Source organism: Tetranychus urticae, chromosome 2 (genome assembly GCF_039701765.1).
Source record: "Tetranychus urticae isolate SD_2017Ah chromosome 2, NJAU_TeUrti_SD_1.0, whole genome shotgun sequence".
Taxonomy (NCBI): domain Eukaryota; kingdom Metazoa; phylum Arthropoda; class Arachnida; order Trombidiformes; family Tetranychidae; genus Tetranychus; species Tetranychus urticae.
In genome coordinates this window covers 19,092,028-19,114,253 of record NC_142959.1, presented here as the reverse complement: position 1 = coordinate 19,114,253, position 22,226 = coordinate 19,092,028, and the positions used below count along the sequence as shown (strand labels likewise).

At 31.4% G+C, this 22,226-nt stretch overlaps 4 protein-coding genes and 2 long non-coding RNA genes across 6 annotated transcripts; 2 read left to right on the top strand and 4 right to left on the bottom strand.

Annotated features, from left to right (window-relative positions):
- The first annotated feature begins 607 nt into the window (after positions 1-607).
- LOC107371676 (EARP-interacting protein homolog) lies at positions 608-2,046 on the top strand. Its single transcript, XM_015939819.3, has 2 exons — positions 608-1,095; positions 1,181-2,046. Exons 1-2 carry the CDS (start codon positions 672-674, stop codon positions 1,981-1,983), a joined length of 1,227 nt encoding a protein of 408 aa, XP_015795305.1. The 5' UTR covers positions 608-671; the 3' UTR covers positions 1,984-2,046.
- A 744-nt stretch (positions 2,047-2,790) lies between these two features.
- On the top strand, positions 2,791-4,695 carry LOC107371672 (lipase member J-like). The gene is made up of 4 exons (XM_015939816.3): positions 2,791-3,437; positions 3,488-3,577; positions 3,763-4,341; positions 4,408-4,695. Exons 1-4 carry the CDS (start codon positions 2,924-2,926, stop codon positions 4,566-4,568), a joined length of 1,344 nt encoding a protein of 447 aa, XP_015795302.1. The 5' UTR covers positions 2,791-2,923; the 3' UTR covers positions 4,569-4,695.
- On the bottom strand, positions 4,693-6,955 carry LOC107371675 (cholesterol 7-desaturase nvd). Its single transcript, XM_015939818.3, has 6 exons — positions 6,603-6,955; positions 6,032-6,389; positions 5,890-5,970; positions 5,714-5,814; positions 5,208-5,639; positions 4,693-5,139 (listed from the first exon to the last, which is right to left on the bottom strand). Exons 1-6 carry the CDS (start codon positions 6,750-6,752, stop codon positions 4,984-4,986), a joined length of 1,278 nt encoding a protein of 425 aa, XP_015795304.1. The 5' UTR covers positions 6,753-6,955; the 3' UTR covers positions 4,693-4,983.
- A 1,321-nt stretch (positions 6,956-8,276) lies between these two features.
- LOC107371841 (uncharacterized) lies at positions 8,277-9,734 on the bottom strand. Its single transcript, XM_015940000.3, has 4 exons — positions 9,677-9,734; positions 9,519-9,603; positions 9,360-9,451; positions 8,277-9,289 (listed from the first exon to the last, which is right to left on the bottom strand). Exons 1-4 carry the CDS (start codon positions 9,677-9,679, stop codon positions 8,345-8,347), a joined length of 1,125 nt encoding a protein of 374 aa, XP_015795486.2. The 5' UTR covers positions 9,680-9,734; the 3' UTR covers positions 8,277-8,344.
- Positions 9,735-11,187: 1,453 nt separating this feature from the next.
- LOC107370924 (uncharacterized) lies at positions 11,188-12,726 on the bottom strand. The gene is made up of 2 exons (XR_001570713.3): positions 12,265-12,726; positions 11,188-12,188 (listed from the first exon to the last, which is right to left on the bottom strand). It is a non-coding gene; the product is annotated as an uncharacterized LOC107370924 (long non-coding RNA).
- A 3,042-nt stretch (positions 12,727-15,768) lies between these two features.
- LOC107371608 (uncharacterized) lies at positions 15,769-20,065 on the bottom strand. Its single transcript, XR_001570835.3, has 3 exons — positions 19,183-20,065; positions 17,363-19,052; positions 15,769-16,355 (listed from the first exon to the last, which is right to left on the bottom strand). It is a non-coding gene; the product is annotated as an uncharacterized LOC107371608 (long non-coding RNA).
- Between the last annotated feature and the right edge of the window lie 2,161 nt (positions 20,066-22,226).

The window sequence follows — 22,226 nt, the reverse complement described above, 5'->3', positions numbered from 1 at the left end:
TAAAGATTCTTCTAATAAATATTTTGATTATTTTGAATGTGTTTATTAAAAACCTAAAATCTATAAACATGATGTTTCAATTTTATCAGGCAACTGCTGAAAACTGCAATTGCTTAAAAATACATTTGTATTTGCCAATGAACCGAATGCTTCCAACCCTGTATCGATAATTCGATCTTGAACTTGAATCTGACTTACATAATGAAAGAGAAATTACAATTGACGTTAAATAATCGTCATTCTAATGCATCCGTCATGTGTCCATTTTTTATATTGCTGTTTGTTTGATTGGGTGTTGATTTATATTAATCGAACAGTTTAAAGTTGAAATTTCTTACACTAGGAAAAATTAATTTTACTGACGCTTCCATTAACTTTCACAATAAAACATGTAATGGTGAATACAATTGTAATTTGGTTAACATGAAAAGTTTTTAAAACACAATTTCTGTCATAACCAATTCTCGCTACTTTTTTCGCCTTTAATCAAGTAACCAGTTACCAGTAACTACATCTCTGTTTGATTGTATCTGTTAGGATTTGCTATTTGTATCGAGTATTTCCATCGAGATGTTGGTTTTCTGGATCCTATAAGCTGAAAGTGAATAACATGAAACTGACATAATGCAATATGTTTGTTTTGTATTAGCATTCAACCCAACTTGTAATTAATGGACTCAATTGGAAGATCAAGCGAGGAGGAATCACCATTAATTTATGGGTTAGAGCATCAAGCTCGAGCTCTGTGTTCTCAAACAATCTCAACTATTGGTGCTGATGTTACGTTCGTCAGATTTCTGGTTGGAACTCAATCACTTCAAACTTCAAATCAAGTTCATCTGCTTGAATATTCTGAAGAAACAAACAATCTTTCTAAAGCTTTTTTCAAACATGATGGCGGTGAAATATGGTCTATCAATTGTTGTCCAAAGAATCCTAGATTAATAACAACATGTTATTCCCCTACCTCTTCTTCAAGAACTCGTGACTGTTTGTGTTCATTATACGAATTGCCTAGTGATATAGTTGACAGTCTAGCTGACAAAGATTACAGTACACCACCATCATTGAATAAATTGTGTGACTTCAAATCAAGTAAGTTTAATCTTTTAATGACAACTTCAAAATACAACTCGACTATTTCATATTTTTAACTTTATCATCTTTCCATTTACTTTAGATTCAAATGTTGGCCGAACCTCGATCTGGCAGCCTGAAGATGGCAACCAATTGATGACGTTTGAAGATAGGAAAATAATATTATGGGATATTGAAACCAAACAATCAACTTGGTCCACTGCAATAGATCCAACATCATCTACAACAAAAGCATCCAATAAGTTAACCAAAATCACGACAATAAGATGGAGTCCTCATTCCAATTGTTCAATTATAGCAGCGGCTTTGGGAAACAATGTTTATGCTCGTGACATTCGGTGTAAATCGTCTTCATTTGCTTTTTATTTAAATGCTCATAGTCAACAAGTCCGTGATGTAGATTTCAATCCAAATGCCCAATACTATATGGCGACATGTGGTGATGATTGTGAATATAAATTTTGGGATGTTCGTAATCCTACTACACCAGCAATTACCATGTTAAATCATTCACATTGGGTTTGGTCGATTAGATATAATCAATTCCATGATCAATTAGTTTTGACCTGTAGTAGTGATTCTCGCGTTAATTTAACTCGCATAAACAGTTTAGCTTCACAACCTTTTGGACAACTGGTTGATCCTGATGAAAGTGATCTAAGTGAAGTTGGTGATCAAAGTGTTATTTCTAATAATACAACTTCAAATACTGGTCAAAATAAATTAGAAGATGAACTTATATGTTCATTTGAAGAGCATGAAGATAGTGTTTATGCCGCTGAATGGTCTGCTTCCGATCCATGGATATTTGCTTCACTTAGTTACGATGGTAGATTGGTGATCAACAAAGTACCCAAGAAGGAAAAATTTAGTTTACTTTTCTAAGTTATAAACATAAATCACAAATAATTATAAATTATTTTTTGATTAAACATCAAGTATTGATGATTCGGAATGTGATAAAATACTTGAATACTTTAAATACTATAAATGAAAAGTTAATTAGTGCAAGTAGCCATTTATCTGATCTTTTTTATTCGGTATGATCAATTGCAGAGAGACATTGAGAGTCAGCTAAGCCGACGCCATTATTTTATACATTTGCTGAAAACTATTTGTAAAGTTTATTAAAAAAACTCACCAATTCTCAGCGAACTGTTTCCTCGTTTATAATATCATGGCGCTGAAAAATGTGCTCGCTCAATTTAAGAGTACTGCCCAGTCATGGACTATTGTTTATGATCAACTTGAGCCTTTTCTCGACCGGTTAATAGAGAAAAGGTTTAGCAATATTAACAGATCTCTGAAAGTGAATCCCTCATTTTCAAATTTTCATAAAAATTCTCTCTTAATCGATTTCGATTTTTACAACTTTTTTAGCTCTGAGTTTCTGAGCTCGGTTTTCCTGTCGTGAATACAATCATTCTCGTTTGTTTAGAACCAACTTTCATGTGAACAAAACCAGAATTCAAAAGAGTAAAACCGGCTCACTGTAAAGTCACAGAGTTTTCATAACAACAAAACCGCGTTCAAATGACCAAAACTCATTTTCATAAGACAAAAATGCTCGAGTTAAAGAAGCATCTTTATTCAGCTTGTAAGAAGCTTGAGTCATTATACACGTGAATATGGTAATTGTACATTTGTTCAAATATTCATGGATTTAGTAGCAATGCATTAATATCGTAGCAAGTTCACTATTTGTATAACAATTACTAAGAGGTGACTGAAAGAACAAATGATTAAGTTGTTGCTTTTACTCTGAATTGAGCTTGATTTGAAGTTTTGCTTTTTTCAATGAAAATTTATTATTTTGCAGTTTGAAATGATTTATTTATTTTATATCGCTTTTTACATTTCAATTGTTCATAAATGCTGTGGAGTGACCGTTGAGAAAGCTGGTCCAGCACCGATTGAATCAACTAATCCAACACTTGCTGAAGAACAAGCATTTCTTCAGTTGTTTGGTAATGGAGATCCAGATGAAGCAGCAAGTTGTGGACAACTCATCGAATCTCGAGGATTTCAATATGAGCGTTATTATGTGACAACAAAAGATGGTTATATCCTTCAAAATTTCCGAATCATCAATCGTTATGCGAGAGAAGCTCGAAAAACTCTTAAGCCTGTCTTATTATTGCATCCATTATTCACGTCATGTGCAGCCTGGTTGTTCAATTCACCCGGTGGACACATAAAGCCGTGGATAGGCTGTAATCCACCAAATGACACTTCAGCTGCGCTTGGATTCCTTTTGGCCAACTTGGGCTATGACGTTTGGATTATTAATGTTCGAGGAACATCTTATTCAACTAATCACACACATCTTGATCCTGAAGGTAACAATTTTTGTGTATAAAATTGATTCAATAATAAGTTTTCTTTTCAGATCCTGAGTTTTGGGATTACAGTTTCTACGAAATTGGAATTTACGATGTTACAGCGACAGTTGAACACATTAAAAATGAAACTGGATTCGGTAAGTTTATCACAAAATTCAAAATCACAAAAAAATTCAATGCATATTGACTGTCATGAAAACGAAAACCCTAGTTTCTAATGAAAAGTCCATTTTGTTAATTTTGTAAATCTAGTGAACTAAACAATTTAAAAAGGAGACTGTAAATGATTTGCTAAACAAAAATATATGATTTTTCATTGCAGAAAAGATAATTGTTATTGGTTTTTCACAAGGAACATTTCAAATGATTACTCAAATGTCTCTGATGCCATGGTTTCAAGATAATTATGATATCGTCATCCTGGTTACACCGGGTGGGTTTTTAGGTGATTTTGGTGCATTCGCTTCAGTACCGAACAAGCCGATTCAAGAAATGTTGAGTTTGAGCAATGGACCCTTTCCAAGCGATTCAGCTTTTGTTTTTGGTTCACTTGCTGTATTATGTGCTCAACAATTAACAAATCCCATCTGCATAAATTTTTTTGAAGAAGCTTTTGGCTTCAATCGAAAGCAGCTAAACGCATCCAGAACTAATGTTTATGCAAGTCTAATTGATCGAACCTCAAAGAAAAATTTACTCCACATCTTCCAATCCGTTGAAAGAGATCACTTGAGTTTCTTTGATAATGGTGAAGTCAAAAACTACGCTTTATATGGCTCGGCTGAGCCTCCAGAGTTTCCTTTTTACAATATTAATCCAAATAAATTGATATTCATGAGTGGCTTGAATGACCAGGTTATAGATCAACGAAATGTCCAAAAATTTAGAAATTCCCTCTGTGGTAAGAATACAGGAAATTCAATTAATTCATTAGCCATAAATAATGAAACCTTTTTTTCATCTCCAGACCGAGTTGAAACTGATCATATAATTCAAGATCCTTATTGGAATCATGGTGATTATGCATTAGCACTCGAAGCATATGAATACTTCGGTAGCGTTGTGGTCGATCTAATCAGGGAACGTGACGACTTGACTGAATGTAAACTAAATCTATCCGGAAATTAGATTTGCTTCAAAGTGTCTTCAAAGATACATAACATGTATTGTGATTTCATAGGAATATTATCAATTTAAACATCCAATTATTTCTATATGAAGTATATCATTGAATTAAAAATATTGAACAAAATTACAGTAATCATCATAATTTATTTGAATAAAAACATCCGATCATTAATCAGTGATTTCGCTGAAACTGTTTAAAAAGATACGAATGAGAAACAAAAACATTGAATATCTGCAATTTGTAATCAAGTAACGAGAATAATATATCTCGATATTGATTAGTTTATATCAATAAATAATCATAAATCTTTGTACATTTCGTGTTAGATTTTACTGTAGATAGATTTAACTGTAGGTTGACAGTAAAGATTAACTTTGAATAGACTTTTTGATTGTGGAAATTAAGCGATTTTCGTTACCAGAGATCTTCAAATTTGTATTGTGGCTCCTTAGAGCTACTGAAAAATTGTGAGTACCAGCGTCGGAACATGGCTATTTGTTTCTCTTCCTTCACTAATTTTGGGTTATTCAGATAAATTTTGTTGCTCCATATTTGAATATCTCGTTCAAGCTAGAATGAAAAGAAAATTATAAATAAGAAATTATAGCTTGATAAGAGACTTTGATATTTCAACCTACCATGATTGCTTCAGCTCTTAATAAAAATTGAGCAACTATCGATGACATCCAATTTGGTTCCATGTATAAATGATGAATAATTTTCTGTTTGTTGATAGCCAGTGAGATCACACTTTGAACATAACAGCCTTCCAATCGGATGCCAAAAAGGTTGAAGCAAAAGAATAGATTAACAATTGCAGGTCCAATTTGCTCTAATCTGTCAAACTCCAGCTCAGCCAATTTAAAACCAAACAAAAAAGTCATTGATTTCAGACTGAGAATAGCTTTGTGACTATCGTTCGAAGCACCCTTCTGCCATGTACTTTCCCATCTGTGACTGATGGAATCGATGAGTATATTGTTATTTTCTTTTATTTTTCCTCCCCACATGAAAGAAGGAGCATGAACTTCATTTAAATGTGCAAAATCAGGTCCGTTTTCAGGTATCTCCTGCAAAAAATATGAGTTATTTAATTTTGTGATTGCGATGGAAGACATAAAGCACATTAACTATGCGTATTTACTTGAAGTAAACAATTGACTAAATGCTCGGTTCGTCCAAAGTATTTCCATTTTTTTGTTGTAATATGATCAATAATATTAGGAGTCCAAGTTGGGTCTTCACCTGAAAGTAGGTAGAAAAGTAAAGACCATATTGTTCAATACTATTTACTAATGAGTAACTATTTTGATGATTTACCTTCTGAATGATGCCAAACATAAATGAATCCATTCATTTCCAGGCATTTCCAAACTTTCACTTTTACTCCATTTGGTGGTTCTGATGAATAAATTATTGTCAGTTGATTCTATCAGAACAATTGTTCAATAAATTGACTTACTTTTGTCCTTAGCATAAGGAACTTCAAGGCATAATCCATCGTTTGCTCGGAACACCCAACCATGAAATGGACAACGAATACAATCAGTTTCACATTTTTTCACTATTTTACCTCCGACTGAGAAATCAGCTCCTAAATGTGGACAAAATGCATCCAAAGCATATGGTTTTCCAAGAGACGATCCAGATGACGATGATGATGATGAAGATCTTAATAAAATAATTCTGTGTCCACAGAAATCGAAACGTTTGATTTCATTGTCCTTTAGATATTGAGATTCACAAACACCAATCCAGCCGTTGGGAAAGCATCCAGGTTGATTCAAACGGTTAAGGTTAACATCAGTCCTACTAAAATCCTGAAATGAAATAAATGATTCAGTCAGATTGATTGTTGCATATTACTATTAGATGACACATTAACACACAAGACTATTCTCATGCTGAACTTGCTTTCATGTATTGATTTTCAACCAATTTGCACATTTCTTTGTTTGTCATAAGCAAAAAAAAGGCTTGAAGCAATTGCAAAAATTGTTTGATCAAAGTGACAATTACATTGAAATACTTACTCGAATAATATTAACAGGTCTATTAAGAATAATAATCACAACCAAAACAATGGTAAACACAATTAAATAAACAATTAGTTGGACACTTAGATTTTGATAAGCCAGCGAAAGAGAATCTACTGTGACATTGAGTAAACCGGCAAATCCCATTGATTGAGTTGTGTGGAACAGTAGAGATGAAAATAAGAAATTTATATTAAAAACAAGATCGAAACTTCAATAAGTCAAATGGTAACAATTAAATATAAGATACGCTCTAATTCAGCTGCAAATCACATTGAATATTTGCTTTAACAACCTCATAGGTCTTGAGTGGTTATCCGTACATCTTCAACCTCGGCATAACAAGGTTAAACTAGTTATGAAAAAAACCGGCTGTGTTTGCCTGTTTCAGCAATCTGTAATCAGCAATCGAGCTAAGAAAAAGATTAGAGTCAAAAAAAAGTGAAAAAGTAGCAAATTCAGCTGATGAGAGAAAAATGTGACTCAAAAGTTTAAGATAAAAGATGAGCTTAAGAATTTACTTTTGCGTTCTTTAAACCGAAGAAACCGGAAAATCAGGTAAATATTATTACAAAGTGTAGTAAGTACAGTTTACCTTAACCCTTCTTATCCTCTAGTTGCTACAAATATATTTTAAATTGGTTTCGAAAGAGGTTAGTAAACTGGTTCATCTTGCAAATGCTCAAACTTTATTTTCTGAGTATTTGCTAGATCATTTCATAATCAGCATAAAAATTGCGCTTTAAATCAAATTTTAGTGTTGTACACAATCCTACACAAAGAATATAAAAGGATGCAGTTTTTTAATGGGCGATGATCAAGTTATCATATGCAGCAATAATTTAATTGATTGCTTTGATTTTTCAGCTTGCATTTTTATTTTGTGAAATATGATATTTCAATCATATGTAAGTTCCGACCGTTCCCATATTAAATCATTCACATTGGTTTTGGTCAATTAGATATAACCGATTCCATGATCAATTAGTTTGGACCTGTAGTAGTGATTCTCGCGTTAATTTAACTCGCATAAACAGTTTAGCTTCACAACCTTTTGGTCAACTGGTTGACCCTGATGAAAGCGGTCTGAGTAGAGTTGATGATTCTAATAATACAGCTTTAAATGCTGGTCAAAAAAATTAGAAGATGAACTTATATGTTCATTTGAAGAGCATTAAGATAGTGTTTATGCCGCTAAATGGTCTGCTTCCGATCCGTGGATATTTGCTTCAATTTAGTTACGATGGTAGATTGGTGATCAACAAAGTACCCAAGAAGGAAAAATTTAGTTTACTTTTCTAAATATCAACGTATTACAAATAATCATAGACTAAATTATTTTCATAAATAGTTTACATAATCAGAATATTTAATTACTTTCCAAATGGAATCAAGTAAATCAATCTACAGAATCAATTTATAATAAAACTATTTTTGGGTTTAGTCAAATATGTAGATTAGTTCTAGGCATTCATTGCAATCAAAAACGGTTCACAGTCAGCAATTAATGACTAATTTCAATAGTTAAATATCACTAGTAATGTCTCTATCCATGGCTACCTTGGTGGTGATTCTGTTTTTTCACTACTATTTTGTTTACTGTCCATTATCAATAGCTCTTGGTCGATTCTTTCCTTCGCTCTTACAACCTGCAAGTAAATTAGACGATGGTTGAAAAAATTATTAGATTTAATAAAATAATCTGGAATAATATAATATTATTTTAAAACTATAAATTTCTATAATTTCATAACAGGCAGTCGACCTTTGAAATGTTGAGGTAAAACAATTTTTAGTATCATAGACATCAAAGATGCGGTTAAACCCCATATACGAGGTATTTGACGGCCATTGCATATATCGTCATGGTAAATTGGAGTGACCCAGCCACTTTTCCAATGAGTATAATTCCAATATTCAGCCTTGCAAGCTTTTTCTAATGGAATTAGAATTACCTTCTCAACTTCAGATGAGTTGAAATCAGTAAGATTTTGTCTGGAAAAATCATAGTCAAGATAACCCAATACGGGGTAAATAGATGAATTATGTTTTGGTCTAATAATGGGTTTTAAGACACCATAAGTTTTCAGGGAATTCCTATCAATACCGAGTTCCTCAATTGTTTCTCGTACAGCTGTTTCGATAACATCTCCACCATCCTTACGACTCTCCTTACCACCGGGAAAACTTACCTCCCACTTGTGTGTAACCAAATTACTGGATCTCAATGTTACCAAAATACTAGGTTTATGATCTTGATCTCTACAAAACGGCACGAAAACAGAAGCTCTTCTTAAATTAGAATCGCCGTCTTTTTTATTTCCTTGATTACTCCTTGATCTCAAGTTGGCACCGATTTTTTCAAGCCGCTGGAATGCCTCAGTCAAACTTGAATCGGAAATAGCTTTCTCAAACACAGTCAGTTCGTTTGAATTGTATGAATTTGTTGAGTATAAACGTTGTTGGGGTGATGAAGTAATACAGACCAAATTGCTTGACCTCTGAAGACTTGCCAAAGTATGAAACGACGGTGAACATGAAGATTTCAATATATTTCTCACCTTTGACTGGATGTAAAAGGAACCGCCTTTACTTCTATCATTAACTTCGAATAAATGTTTATACTTGGATTCGATATCCTCCTTATTTAACTGCTTCTCAATATTTAATATTTTAATCGCTTCCTGTAAATGATAAGATGACGAGTTAAAACAGACTTAAAAACAGACAGTTGAAATCATTAAAGAAACGTACTTCTAAACTAATTCCGTGTTTAAGATCCTGTGTTGCACTTTCTTTATTGGCTCCAGCAGAAGTGGCCCGTCTCTGAGCAGCCTGTTGGCTAGCTATGATAGATAATTTGAAATTATTTAGTTTTTTTTTAAAAATAATCACAATTGAATTTATTCTTACCTGCCATTTCTTGTTTAAGAGCCCGAGCAAATGCACGGCCTACAATTTGAGCACCTTCAATGACCATTTTATAGATAAATCTAGCCTATTGATAGACATAGTCATCCATATTGATTAATAAACCAATAAAACATCAATTAAGTTAAAAAGTTACTTACCATAATTAAATTATTAACTAATGTGCACTAGAAAAAAATAAGGTTACAGTATCACATGTTTTAAAATTTCATCATAAAGGGATCGTATTATAATAACAGTTTAAACAGACAACCATAAAAAAATAACAACTTAAGGAGGACGTCAGAAGTTGCCTATTTTCAGATCACTTTCAAACTAATTTTTCTTATGTATTTTTTTATGCTGAGTTTAATTATGTAAATTATTTTTTTGTCAGAGTTACCGTTCGAAAGATATATACGAAAAAATCAAAAGAATTTGAGGATAGAGGAACGTGAAGATTCATGAATAAGAGTTAGAATTATGTTATCTAGATTTGTTTTTCATATAATTCAGTGTTCTCGATCATATATTTGCAATAAAAAACTAGAAAAAATGGTGCAAAATACCCAAACAGTTTAAAAGTTAGATGAGTCGCATTTCGACATTTGTTTTAACCATGTTCCAGTTAGGGACGCACAACGATATTCACATTTTAGACATAATCAGTTATGCTGATTCCATATTTAAAATAAAAATGACAAAAAAATGGTGCAAAATAAGTCAAAGGTGAGAAAAACTATTTCGAGTTTGTTCGGGTCGATTTCTGTCCATGTTCCAGGTAGGGACGCACCATGATTTTCACATTTTAGATATAATCAGTTATGCTGATTCCATATTCAAAATAAAAATGACAAAAAAGTGGTGCAAAATGAGTTAAACATCCACAACAAAAATTCGAAACATCTCTACTATTTTTTGACTTATTTTGCACCATTTTTTTGTCATTTTTATTTTAAATATGAAATCAGCATAGCTGATTATGTCTATAATATGAATATCATGATGCGTCCCTACCCAGAACATGGACAGAAATCGACCCGAACAAACTCGAAATAGTTTTTCTCACCTTTGACTTATTTTGCACCATTTTTTTGTCTTTTTTATTTTGGATATGAAATCAGCATAGCTGATTATGTCTAAAATGTGAATATCGTTGTGCGTCCCTAACTGGAACATGGTTGAAACAAATTTCGAAATGCGAATCATCTAACTTTTAAACTGTTTGGGTATTTTGCACCATTGTTTCTAGTTTTTTATTACAAATCTATGATCAAGAACACTGAATTATATGAAAAACAAATCTAGATAACATAATTCTAACTCTTATTCATGAATCTTTTACGTGCCTCTATCCTTAAATTCCTTTGTTTTTTTCGTGAATATCTCTCGAACGGTAACTCTGACCAAAAAATAATTTATATTATTGATGTCAGCATAAAAAAATACATAAGAAAAATTAGTTTGAAAGTGTTCTGAGTTTGGGCACTTTTCCCTATTCATTTTGACATCCTCCTTATAAATGAAATTATTTTACTCAATTTAATTGTTCTGGACTTACAATTAATGTTTTTTACTATTATTCTTAAAACTAAATCAATATTAAAGTATTTTGTCCAGCTAAACAGCACGAACTTAGCAATATAGATAACTGTAGTTGTACGTTGTATTATTTAAGGCAAATATTATTTTAATTGAAAAAGTTAAATTGTTCACTGATAGTTGAAATTAAAAGAGGATTAGTTGATATTTATTTCGAGTATTAACATGTAAAATTTAACTATTATTCACTAATTTTCTGAAAAAAGCTGCATAAAGGAATTAAAAATTTGGTTTAAGCAAACAAACAGTTAACATTTAATTACATTAATCTTATAATTAAATTGGCTTAAAATTTCTCGATTTCTTCGTAAATGATTTAGGAAATGTTGAAATTCGCAAGTTGAAAGGTTAGTCAAACTCTAATCACCCATCAAAAGATTAATCAATCAATTTCATTTGATTTAATCCTTTCTTGTTAATACATGCAATAACAGTTCAACTCATTCTTTACTGATTTATCACTAAGCCTTTGTCGTACAAATAATCTCTCAGTTTGTGCTAAAAAATTGATTTCTTGTAAGCAAATTGTTGTCAACCTAACCTACTAAACTAATTTGAATTGATGTCTGATTGTTTTAAATTGTTAACAAAATTAAGCAGCTTTAGGATATAAAAATTATGAAATTGAATAGTAATTCTTTATGATGTTTGACAGCAGATTGTTAATGCTGTTGCAAAAAATAAATCAAGCTTAACAGTAAAATGTTACTCCTTGAACCATGCAAAAAGGCAATGATTAAGCTGCTTTCAATAATGATTCAGATCACCATAGGTTGAGTGTGGCCTGATTGTAGCAATATAAGGTCAATCTAACAACATTTTTGACAACAGAGTACATGGCAATGCATTAAAGGTAAAAAAGGTTGCACATGAAGTAACCTTGATAATGATGGATATAATGACCTAACATCAAATGGTTATTGTATCTGTAGAAGCTGCAAGAGTCGAGTAAAATTCTTGTTCACAATTTAATGCTTTCATGAACCAGAAGCAGCTAAAACATCCAATGGTTGTCATGTTGATACAACTAGGAGTCAATCTAATGTTAATGGTTCAGGTCATAGGGCGAAGCTGGAAAAGTTGAAAGGTAAAATACAATTTGTTGTTAACATCTTTCTCTGTGGGTCAATAGCCTGTTAACTATTACCGGCAACGAGGTCAAAGAAGGTCAGGACAGCTCATCAATTTATTTCCTGGTGACGTCGTCTCTATGTAATGGCCATCAACTGTTTGGGGTTAACCTATTTACCAAAAATATTGACCCAAATATCCTCCACAGCTTTGTGTACCAAAAAATCCACAGAAGCTTAATTAACTTCCAACAAGTTTATAGCTTTGCATACCTAAGTACGAGTTTTTATATTACACACGTAATTAATTTACCCATAAAAGGTCAACCAAAATGACGGGTAAAGGAAAAATATTGTAGCATTGAAACAAAGAGCTATTGTCCAGTTAACCAAATAAAAAATTGTGTACAATAATGTTGAGGCCTTGACGTTGTGTCCGGAATTATGGATCAGCGATTACATGATTCACAATGACAGTTAATTTGTTTATTTTGTGGCAAATTTAGGTAAACAACAATGAAAGTTAATAATCACAATAATAGAAGGCAGAATAAAAGAAAGACAAAAAGCGCCAAACAAAAATTGGGTGTTAAACGTGGTTTACCGTATAAACAGTTGAATGTAAGGGAAATAAACATGGCGCCTCTTTTAATTTGATCCTTTTTTTAATATCATCTTTATTGTAAAATATATTTGTGAATTTGGTATCTGATTGAATCGTCAGATTTAGAAGTGATTAAGATTAATCATTTGTTGTTTGTTTATCCCCTTTCAGTCCGATGAGAGATTCTCAAGGTATTATTTGTTTATAAAGCCTCATCTTGGATACTTTATAATAAAAAAGAAGCTTAACATTACATTAAACTTTCCTTTCATTACATTTATATCATCATCATCATCATCATCATCAGGTTATCGTTTACAAAGGAAAACCGTGACTCTGCATGTGATAGTGAACCTGACTATCACAACAATTACAGTCCAACAATCAGCTAATCATAAGCACCCATCAACCAACATCGGCCATTGCCACCTAAACATCATTACATGTAAAAGATACATCAACAAAGGAACAACTTTCACTCTGAAAGTTAAAACGCTTTCTACTATTATTTTAATTATGCTGATCATCATTATCAAAAGCTGAAGATGAAGATGATGATGATAGGCATATGACCTTGTCATTTGAGGTTCAAAAATTCTGGTTGATTGGCTGATTTTACATGTCTAACAGGTAAACAATTGTGGCTTATTCACTTTCATCTTCACAAAATTGCCTTTTTTTTAATATCCATACACTTTTAACAAACATCACTATTAACTGGCCAACTCAATTAAGTACACAATAAAGAATGAATCAGTTGAGTTATAAAAGAGGTAAAACCTTGAATTTGATTATCATTATTCACTATTATGATTAAAAGACAACCAGCAATGAATGGTCTATAAAAATGGGTAAACAACAAAACCCAAGCCATTGAAACTTCAAGCCAACATTTGAGTTTTGAAAAAACACTCTTGATAGTTTTGAAATATCAAGATAATTTAAATAAAACTAAAAATGTTAACCTTACTCATTGACATTGTAAGCTAATGAATTGAAAATTATATTAAATGTTTAATGCAAATCAAGCTCGCACAAACATAATTTTCATTTCATTAAAATCATTTACCTTTCATCAAACCTCATCTAAACTGTCAACAGTAACATGTTACAATCAAATTGTAACCTTTTAATTCTGAGAGCTCATGATCATCAACTAACTAATCATAATAGTGCATTAACAACCCACATTGATAACTCAATTTACCTTAAAATCGTATCTAAATCTTAGGCATAACTGAAAGTAATTGAAAAAAAAGTCTTTTTATCTCATACTTTTCAATAGAGCAAAAAGTGTATATTAAAAAAAGAGATAAAAAACCAGAATTTAATGATTATCTTGATATTTATTTGTTGTTATTAAAGTGAAAGTCATTATTTTGAATGAAATCATCATGATGAAAGGGATACATTAAGGTGAAATGTATTAATCAAATGAAAAATTGTTGAAATGTTGTTCAACTATTAGACCATTAAACTTGCTGGTTAAATTATGGTTGTCAGTCCTTCAAATTGTTAACCCTGGCAACTGAGATGTTTAATCATTAGTTTACAGTTGAATTAGACTACAATCGTTGATTGTCCAGTAAATTATTGAATCAAGAAAATTTGATCAACAATTTAATAGCAAAAAATGAGGTAAAACAAAATGAAAACACAATACAATTTGTAAAAGCTGACAAGTTTACCCACTTTATAAATGACAACAAAAGTCTATCTTTAAGCCTGAATCTCACGGATAATTTTGTCAATGGCAATTTACATTGAAAGTTAATACAGTTTAAATAATTAAGAAACGTTAATTGTTACCATTATATTGTTGGATGAATGGTTAAAAAAAGCTCAACAAAAAGATAGACTGGAAATGGTGAAAAGCATCTTCACAACTATCTTTAGCCTTGTTAACTATCAACCCAATTGTTCTCACCAAAATGTTAAACTAATTATCAATTTAGTTAACTTAAACAAGTAGCTGCCAGGTAAGCGTACAGATGAACATGAAGAGAGGAAGATAAATAAAGACAAATAAAAGCTGAAAAGTAAATAAAGCGGCAAATTTGACCTGAAGCAGTTTACAGACCAAATTCAGATTCAATCAACAACTTACGGTGTTTTTAACTGCAAAGGAAACAAGCACACACGATCATCATCTTCATCTTGTACCATCAAACATTAACAATTTACTTTGTTATCCATTTCAATTTCAAAGCTAATTCAGTTAATCTGTATTTGATCAATCATCAATCTTGGCGAATTGATTGTGTCTTAAAAGTCTACTAACATGTGATTGGTGGTAATCAATGGTTTAAAACTTACATGCAGAGAAATGCTTATTGATTCCTGAAACAACTGAATTCATTTATCTTTTCAATGTTTCATTTTTGGCTAATGGATTAGTTAATCATATTGAGTTAACATGTAATTAATTATGTTCATCTTTCAGTTGATCATCAACAATCAATTAACTCAACTAATTTTCATCTTCCATTTTTACCCTTCATTTTTTACCTCATTTACTTGTTTGAATATAATTATTTTGCATCTTGTCTGCTCATTTGTTTTGTGTAAGAAAACAGGCAATTTAATTGCTTCGATTCGGGATTGATTTTGTGTTAATAATCAAGTTACAGCTCAGTTGATTGCTGCTTTGATTGTTGTTATCAAAATGAGAAGATGAATCGTGTTCAATGTTTAGCTTTGTGTTGGCCATGTATTAAAATAAATGTAGCAAAAAATGATCCCAAAAAGCGTAATATTGAGAAAAGATTGTTGATTGATTTGATTTGCTTCCATATTTGAGTTGTTGATATTTTATCAAATTAGCAAGAATCTTGAATGTTGTTGAGTTTAGCTGAGTAAATCTTGTTGTATTGATAGTTTAGCTTTTAATCAGCTTCTGTGGATCCTGATTAAATATGGGTTTGGTCCAATATGTAGTTTATATATTTTTCATACCAATGTATAGGAATAATTTGGGTTTGACTGATTGATTGGTTTTAATAATACCAAAATATTAAATTACGTGAGTTAAATCAAATGTAAATTGCCTCGGGACTTTAATCAACTTTCCATTTTACTTTTAGTGTGTTGGTTGTGAGTATTATTTTGATCGTACGTTTGGATCAATGAAACTATTATTATTGATATTATCATTATAGTTTTATGTTGTAACCAGCAACATTTGATTGTCCATACAATTCAATCACGGAATTAGCAATTTTAATCCGGTTAACAGTCAACATCCAATGAGTGGTTGAAAAACTGGACAACAAAAGAGACTGAAAGAAAAGACAGAAAATTAGTTCATGGTTAACTCGATTATTGTGATTAATTGGTTGATACATATCTTGGTAAATTGCCTTTTATCATGTAAATAAGTGCTAAATCATCGACAAGAGTCATGATTAGCAGCTAATCAGGAATGTTCGATATCTCAAGAGTCTCTCAGTTGATCCAAGCGAAATGAGTTGACCATTAATTTTGTCCCAATTGATTCAAATCCAATGATTGTATCCAATATGATTAAATTGTCACTTCCATGGATCATCAATGAAGTTGGATGCTCTGAAAGGAGAGAGAGAAAAAAATGCTTGATTAATTTCAATTAATTGCTAAACAGGTTAAGTGTTTAATAAGTTGACCTAATGATCGTTTCATTATTTAACTGCCAAATCAGGCAGGAAAAATGGATCGTAAATTTCAATGATTAACTAATGACAACCAGGAAAATGAGTAAATTGATTAGTTAACATACGCTGTTATTTTCATCTTTCATCTTGTATCACTGATTACTATGCCATTATTTATACTTAAATATCATGAGATTCAATGACATTAAAACATGATCTATTGACAAGATACTGACTATCGAATGGAATAAAGTTTGTCACAATAATTTACTGTAAACTAAATGATTAAGTTAACAATCAATGATTAATTTAGTTTTTCCATTTTCCTGGTCTTTCCACTCTTCATCCCAAGTCATCACAGTACAGTAAAATGAAAGTGTGAAGGAAGCTAACCTTATGAATAATTTTCTTGATTAAAAGATTATTAGTGAGATAGTTAAGTTATTTATCAGAATTTTACTTTTTTTCGCATTCAACGAAAATCAATTGATTAATTTGAAATGAATTTGAGTAATTTGATAACATTAATGAACCCAGAGCTCAATTTTATCCTGTCAATTGTGCCTTAGGCTTTGGGTCATTATATTTATAACGGCAAACAAGTATATCTTGTATCTTCTTATCATCATCATCTTACCTAACATTTTATTTAAAGAAACGTCGATTCAACAAAATGGTCAACATTTTTGATCGACTGATCAGTTAAATTACACTTAAACACTTAGTTAACCGTCCAATTGATCGGGTTTGCTGTTTATTTTTAAGTGTATTTTGTTTTCATTTTCAAATTAATATCACATAACCATAAACAAACCATTAGACCGGATCTAATCCTGTCCAAGTTAGTTGATTCAATGATAATAATAATAATAGAAATAATGATAATCAATAATAATAATAATAATAATATTGATGAACCATTTTAACTGTCATCAAACTTACTTTTCAAATCAGTTACAGTCGCGCCATACAGAAATCAATTTTCAGTTTCCAACAGTTTTTTGGACTAAAATGGCTTTTCCTTTCATCCATTTGGTTTTGACTTTCAACTTTGTCTTTCTTTTTCTTGATTATCGTTGATAATTCATGATTACCTCTCCTCATGTCATATCTTCATCCTTTAACAGTACTGGATCAGAAGGTAGAAAAAATTATTGGATTCAATTGGAAATTTAGCTACGGTTCATCGTTTAGAGAACTTTTGTTCAATTGATAAACATTTGAACTTTATCCATTTCAAAATGGTTCAACTGCATATTAAAGACACATGATTTCAGGTTATCTTCATTTTTTTCCGCTTCAATATCATCCTCTTACAGTTGCACCAATCCTACAGAGTGTATATGTGTGACTCTCATCAATATCGGCCTGAAATATCGTGAATTTATCCATTTATCGTATCAACTGATCGCTTCTCTTTTACCTTTCATGTTTATTTGCTAAATAATTTGAAAAGTGTAACAGCAAATAAAATGAGATAATAGTCAATTGTTTCGTATCTTTATCCAAAATAATGATGACGGACTGGTTAAAATTTGGTTAACCTTTGGTATAGCAGCAACAATAGGCATAAAACAGGCAAAACAGATCTAAATCTATCAGCAACAGCAAAAACAGATAAATTAACAAAGTTGGCTTATTATTGATGAAAATGACCTTTCCAGTTAAAATAGATTTGATGTTTGGACGGCTATTGAGTGATTAGCATGAAATTAGAGTTTGACGCTGGAGAAAAAAAACCTTCGGCTTCCCACCTTGTATTCATTTAGCTTTAGTTCATCTACAGAAGAAATATAAAGTTCTGATGAACAGATTTTTTTCTCTATTTCTGTTGGTTCGTTCCAAGGTGAAATCTTTCCTTTCTTTACAGGCATTACAAAAAAATAACATTTAACATGATCCACCTAACATCTAATTCGTATCAGATTGATGAGTTTAGTTCTTGTATAATGAGGTGTATTGGCTTGAATATTTGAGTGTGTGAAGGGATAAAACAAGAAGTGGTGGTTCTTTGGCAAAAACATTCATTGTTAAGACAGGTAATCACGCTTATCAGATGAAATTTCCAACAGATTAGGGTGAACTCATGCTGATGCATTCTTTTATCTGGAATCAGGATTGAAAGGAAAAAGTCAGGTCCATAGTAATGATTAATTGACAGGTAAAGAGTATAAAAAGCAGCAAACAGTGAGCATTGTTTTGTTGGGCACTTTCCCTGTTAATGAAACTAAAGCGTCCTGGTGAGTCTTGTATGTGTTTGTGTGAGTGTTGACTGTGATGGAGGTTGATATTGATGATAGCTAATTTAATTCAAATCAAGTAGCCAATTAAATGATCAAAATGTGTATTGATTATTATCATCGCTCTATTTGGACATCAAATAATGTAATAATAATCAGGCGACTTTTCCACTTGAATAAGTTAACAGTATTTTTCAACGCCAAACAGACACATGTGAATGCCTTTTTTACATTACAGCAAATGTAATCCATTAATGGTTATAGAAGCTTTTCCTGTTACAGAAAATCAGGTCTATTGAACCTTAATCAGGCCTTTCCAACAAAAATAATATTGAATATCCATTATTCAAGGTTCACCTTCATTCTTGAATCAACCAAAAATTCACAATCTTCTAAAATTTGGACGAAAGTAAAAAAAAATAAAAAAAAGAGCGTCAAACAAAAAGGCATTTTCACTTGTGAAGTTGATCCACTTCTGGAAAGTCAATCAATCATGGGAACAAAATGAGCTTTAATACTTACATAAACATTCTGATTGCTGATTCCTTAACATCCACCTCTTCCACCATCAATAGTTGATTAAATTGATTGGGTTTGATTAGTTAAATTTAATGGGATTCAATCAAGTAAAAGTAAACTGTTGGTGTTAACCATTTGTGTTGGCTTAAAAATTAACAGGATTATAAAATTACAAAATTGGCGCGGGGGAAGATTGACCAGTAAGAAGAGCTTAAGCTATGACGAAACAGCTAAGCGAAAACAAACGAATTAACTACGCCATATAAAACTCTCACATGTTTGCTTAACATTGTTAGCTTTTTTTTGCTTGTTGCTTATTTTAATGTTTTATTGTTATATTTCGCTTTATGTAATCAATTATATTGTTCTCAACAAATCAGGTATGTGATTATAAGGAAGTTTAGTTGACCACATTAAATTGAATTATCATCTTAAAGCGGCACATCTTCCCTTTCACCTTATACTCAACATATGGACACCATTAGAGCTTTCATCATTTTGTTGAGACTTTTTTTTACTTTGACTAAATGGGAAAAGATTACAATTAATTGATTCCAAACGATGTTCACCAGTCTATATCAGTCAAATCACTGTTCGTTATAGCTAATTGTGCCCAATATGTTTGGTTAAGGGATTTTGTGATCCTTTAGAAGAGTAAAGAACAAAACAAGTTGTCTTAATGAAGTGAAGTAACCAAGAAGATTATCATTATTATTGTTGTGATGATGGTTAGAATGATGTTTTTTGATTATTATAAAAGGTGAGACAACAAAAAAAAAGTTACATCAACAATAACAATAACCAAAAGAAAGGTAATAATGATTTAGGTGATGTTAACTGCAAGTTCAGTTTTGTGCAATCAGTTACAGCAAAATCTTTTCATTTTCTTCTTCATCTTCATCAATGAATCCAAGATTTTGTGTGAAAATTAGCCCTAATTATATTGTATTATTTCTTCTTTCAGGTAATCATTGTTTTCTTTCTCTTTCATCAAGATTAGGTCTCTTAACCTGGGATCAACATTTAATTATTATTGGTGTTTTGGAGTCACAGACAGACACACAAATACAATCAAAGATTCAAGCAAAAAAACAATCAAACAAAAGTCATGTTTAGCAAAAATCCATGAGCAGTTGATGATTAGCAGTTGATGTGATGCACTCATTTTTACCCTTTGAATTGCCCACGCAAATTTCAATTAGTTAATTAACACCACAATTGGTTATTAGGGCGTGAGATTCGAACTAAAAGCAGAAGATTAATTTAATATTTGAAGGTAATAAACGCCTTAGATGATGAACACGAGCTGATGCTGTTTGTATATATTTATATACCTATTAAGTCAAAATTGGACACAAATATAAACACTGAAAGAGTAAGTCAATTGTAAATAATAACTCAACGATTGTAGAATTGTTTATTCTTGAATGAAAAATGATTCTAATATGAGTAGGTGAAAGTGCTTCTTTACTTTTATTAGCTTAGTCTTTTGACGCTATTGAACACTATTGAATTCAAATTGTAAGGTAAACACGATTGATCAACAGTCAAGGTGGAAGACAATTAAAATTTGTCAAAATTTAGCTTGTAATTGTAATCAGTCACAGTAGTTATCTTGCAAAACTTGAATTAATATTGTAAGTGAAAGATTGAAAGGTAAATTATACGTTGTTCATGTTTACAAATATTGAATAATCTGAGATTAACACACCGTAATTAATTTTGTTTCACTAGCAGGATGTTTAATAAACATTATCATCATAAAGAATGGCAAGGATTGTAGACAACAATTGATTATCTAATCATTGGCCAGAAGAAACAATGATGAAAGTTAACAATCACCGTTTACTAATGCATTTGGTGGCTTGCATGAGAAGATGAATATTATTCAGTTATTATCAAATGACCTTATCCATTGGAGGTGAAACTAATCGCCAATAACAATTACCAATAATATTAATGGTTAACTGATAGCCTTGGTTTGCTTAAATCGTGTATATTGATTAATCAAATTGATCAAGAAAGTTAATTATGCCCAATGTTGATAAGAATGGAAAACAAACCTTTGTACAAACGAATCAATGGTGTAATTCAATGGGAACCTCAACCAGTTACCAACACTGAATGATTTGTCCATTGTAAATATACAAATATGGTATTTCCATCGATGAAACAATAACCAGTTGTAATCAAAACAGGTAAATGATATTCATTGTTGATTACAATTTAGTGATTAGTCATTTAATCACGATTCCAGGTCCAAAACAAAAAGCTCAACCCAACTCAAAACTTGATGTTATTAATGAAAAGAAAGCAAATTTACTCCAATGACTTGGGTCATTTCATCACGATTTCAACTTTAATCTTAATCAATTCACCCCAAACAAATCAAGTGATTCCTTTAAATCCTCAAATTAATCAATACTTAACCAGACAAAAAAATCTAGTTTACAATTAGCATGTTAATTTGAGAGAAGGAAAAGCAATCAAACTTGGAACAATTAATCTCAAGCTCAATACAATGCATAACAAGATTATTAATCAACAGTTTAACATGATTTTTTCTTCTTTTCTTACAGAAACGAGATGATAAGTCAAGACAATCATGATGATGGCAATGAGAATGATGGCAATGAAGATACCTTTTTTTGTGTGTTCGGATCAATATCACTTTGATCTTAGCTTAAATTGTGTGTTTAAAAAGCTTTAAACTTGCAAACTGTTTCTCACCAAACAATCATGAATCTGCAAAGTTAATGATTCGTTTAAATAAACATCATCAGCATCTTGATTGTAATCCATCTTCAATAAACTCAGGTGAGAATCAATTGGATGGGTTAACCAATAGATTATTTTCCTCCTTCATCTTCTTCCCTACTTGGGTAGGCAACTAATATAAACAATCATGAAAAACTTCCGGATAAATCACATTCTCTAATAATCAAACCTTGTTGTTTTTTTTCAGTTGACTGAATTACTGATGTACATGATTATTAACTGTTGATCAATCCAACCATGAGGTAAACGTTACTTTTTGTCATCTTCAT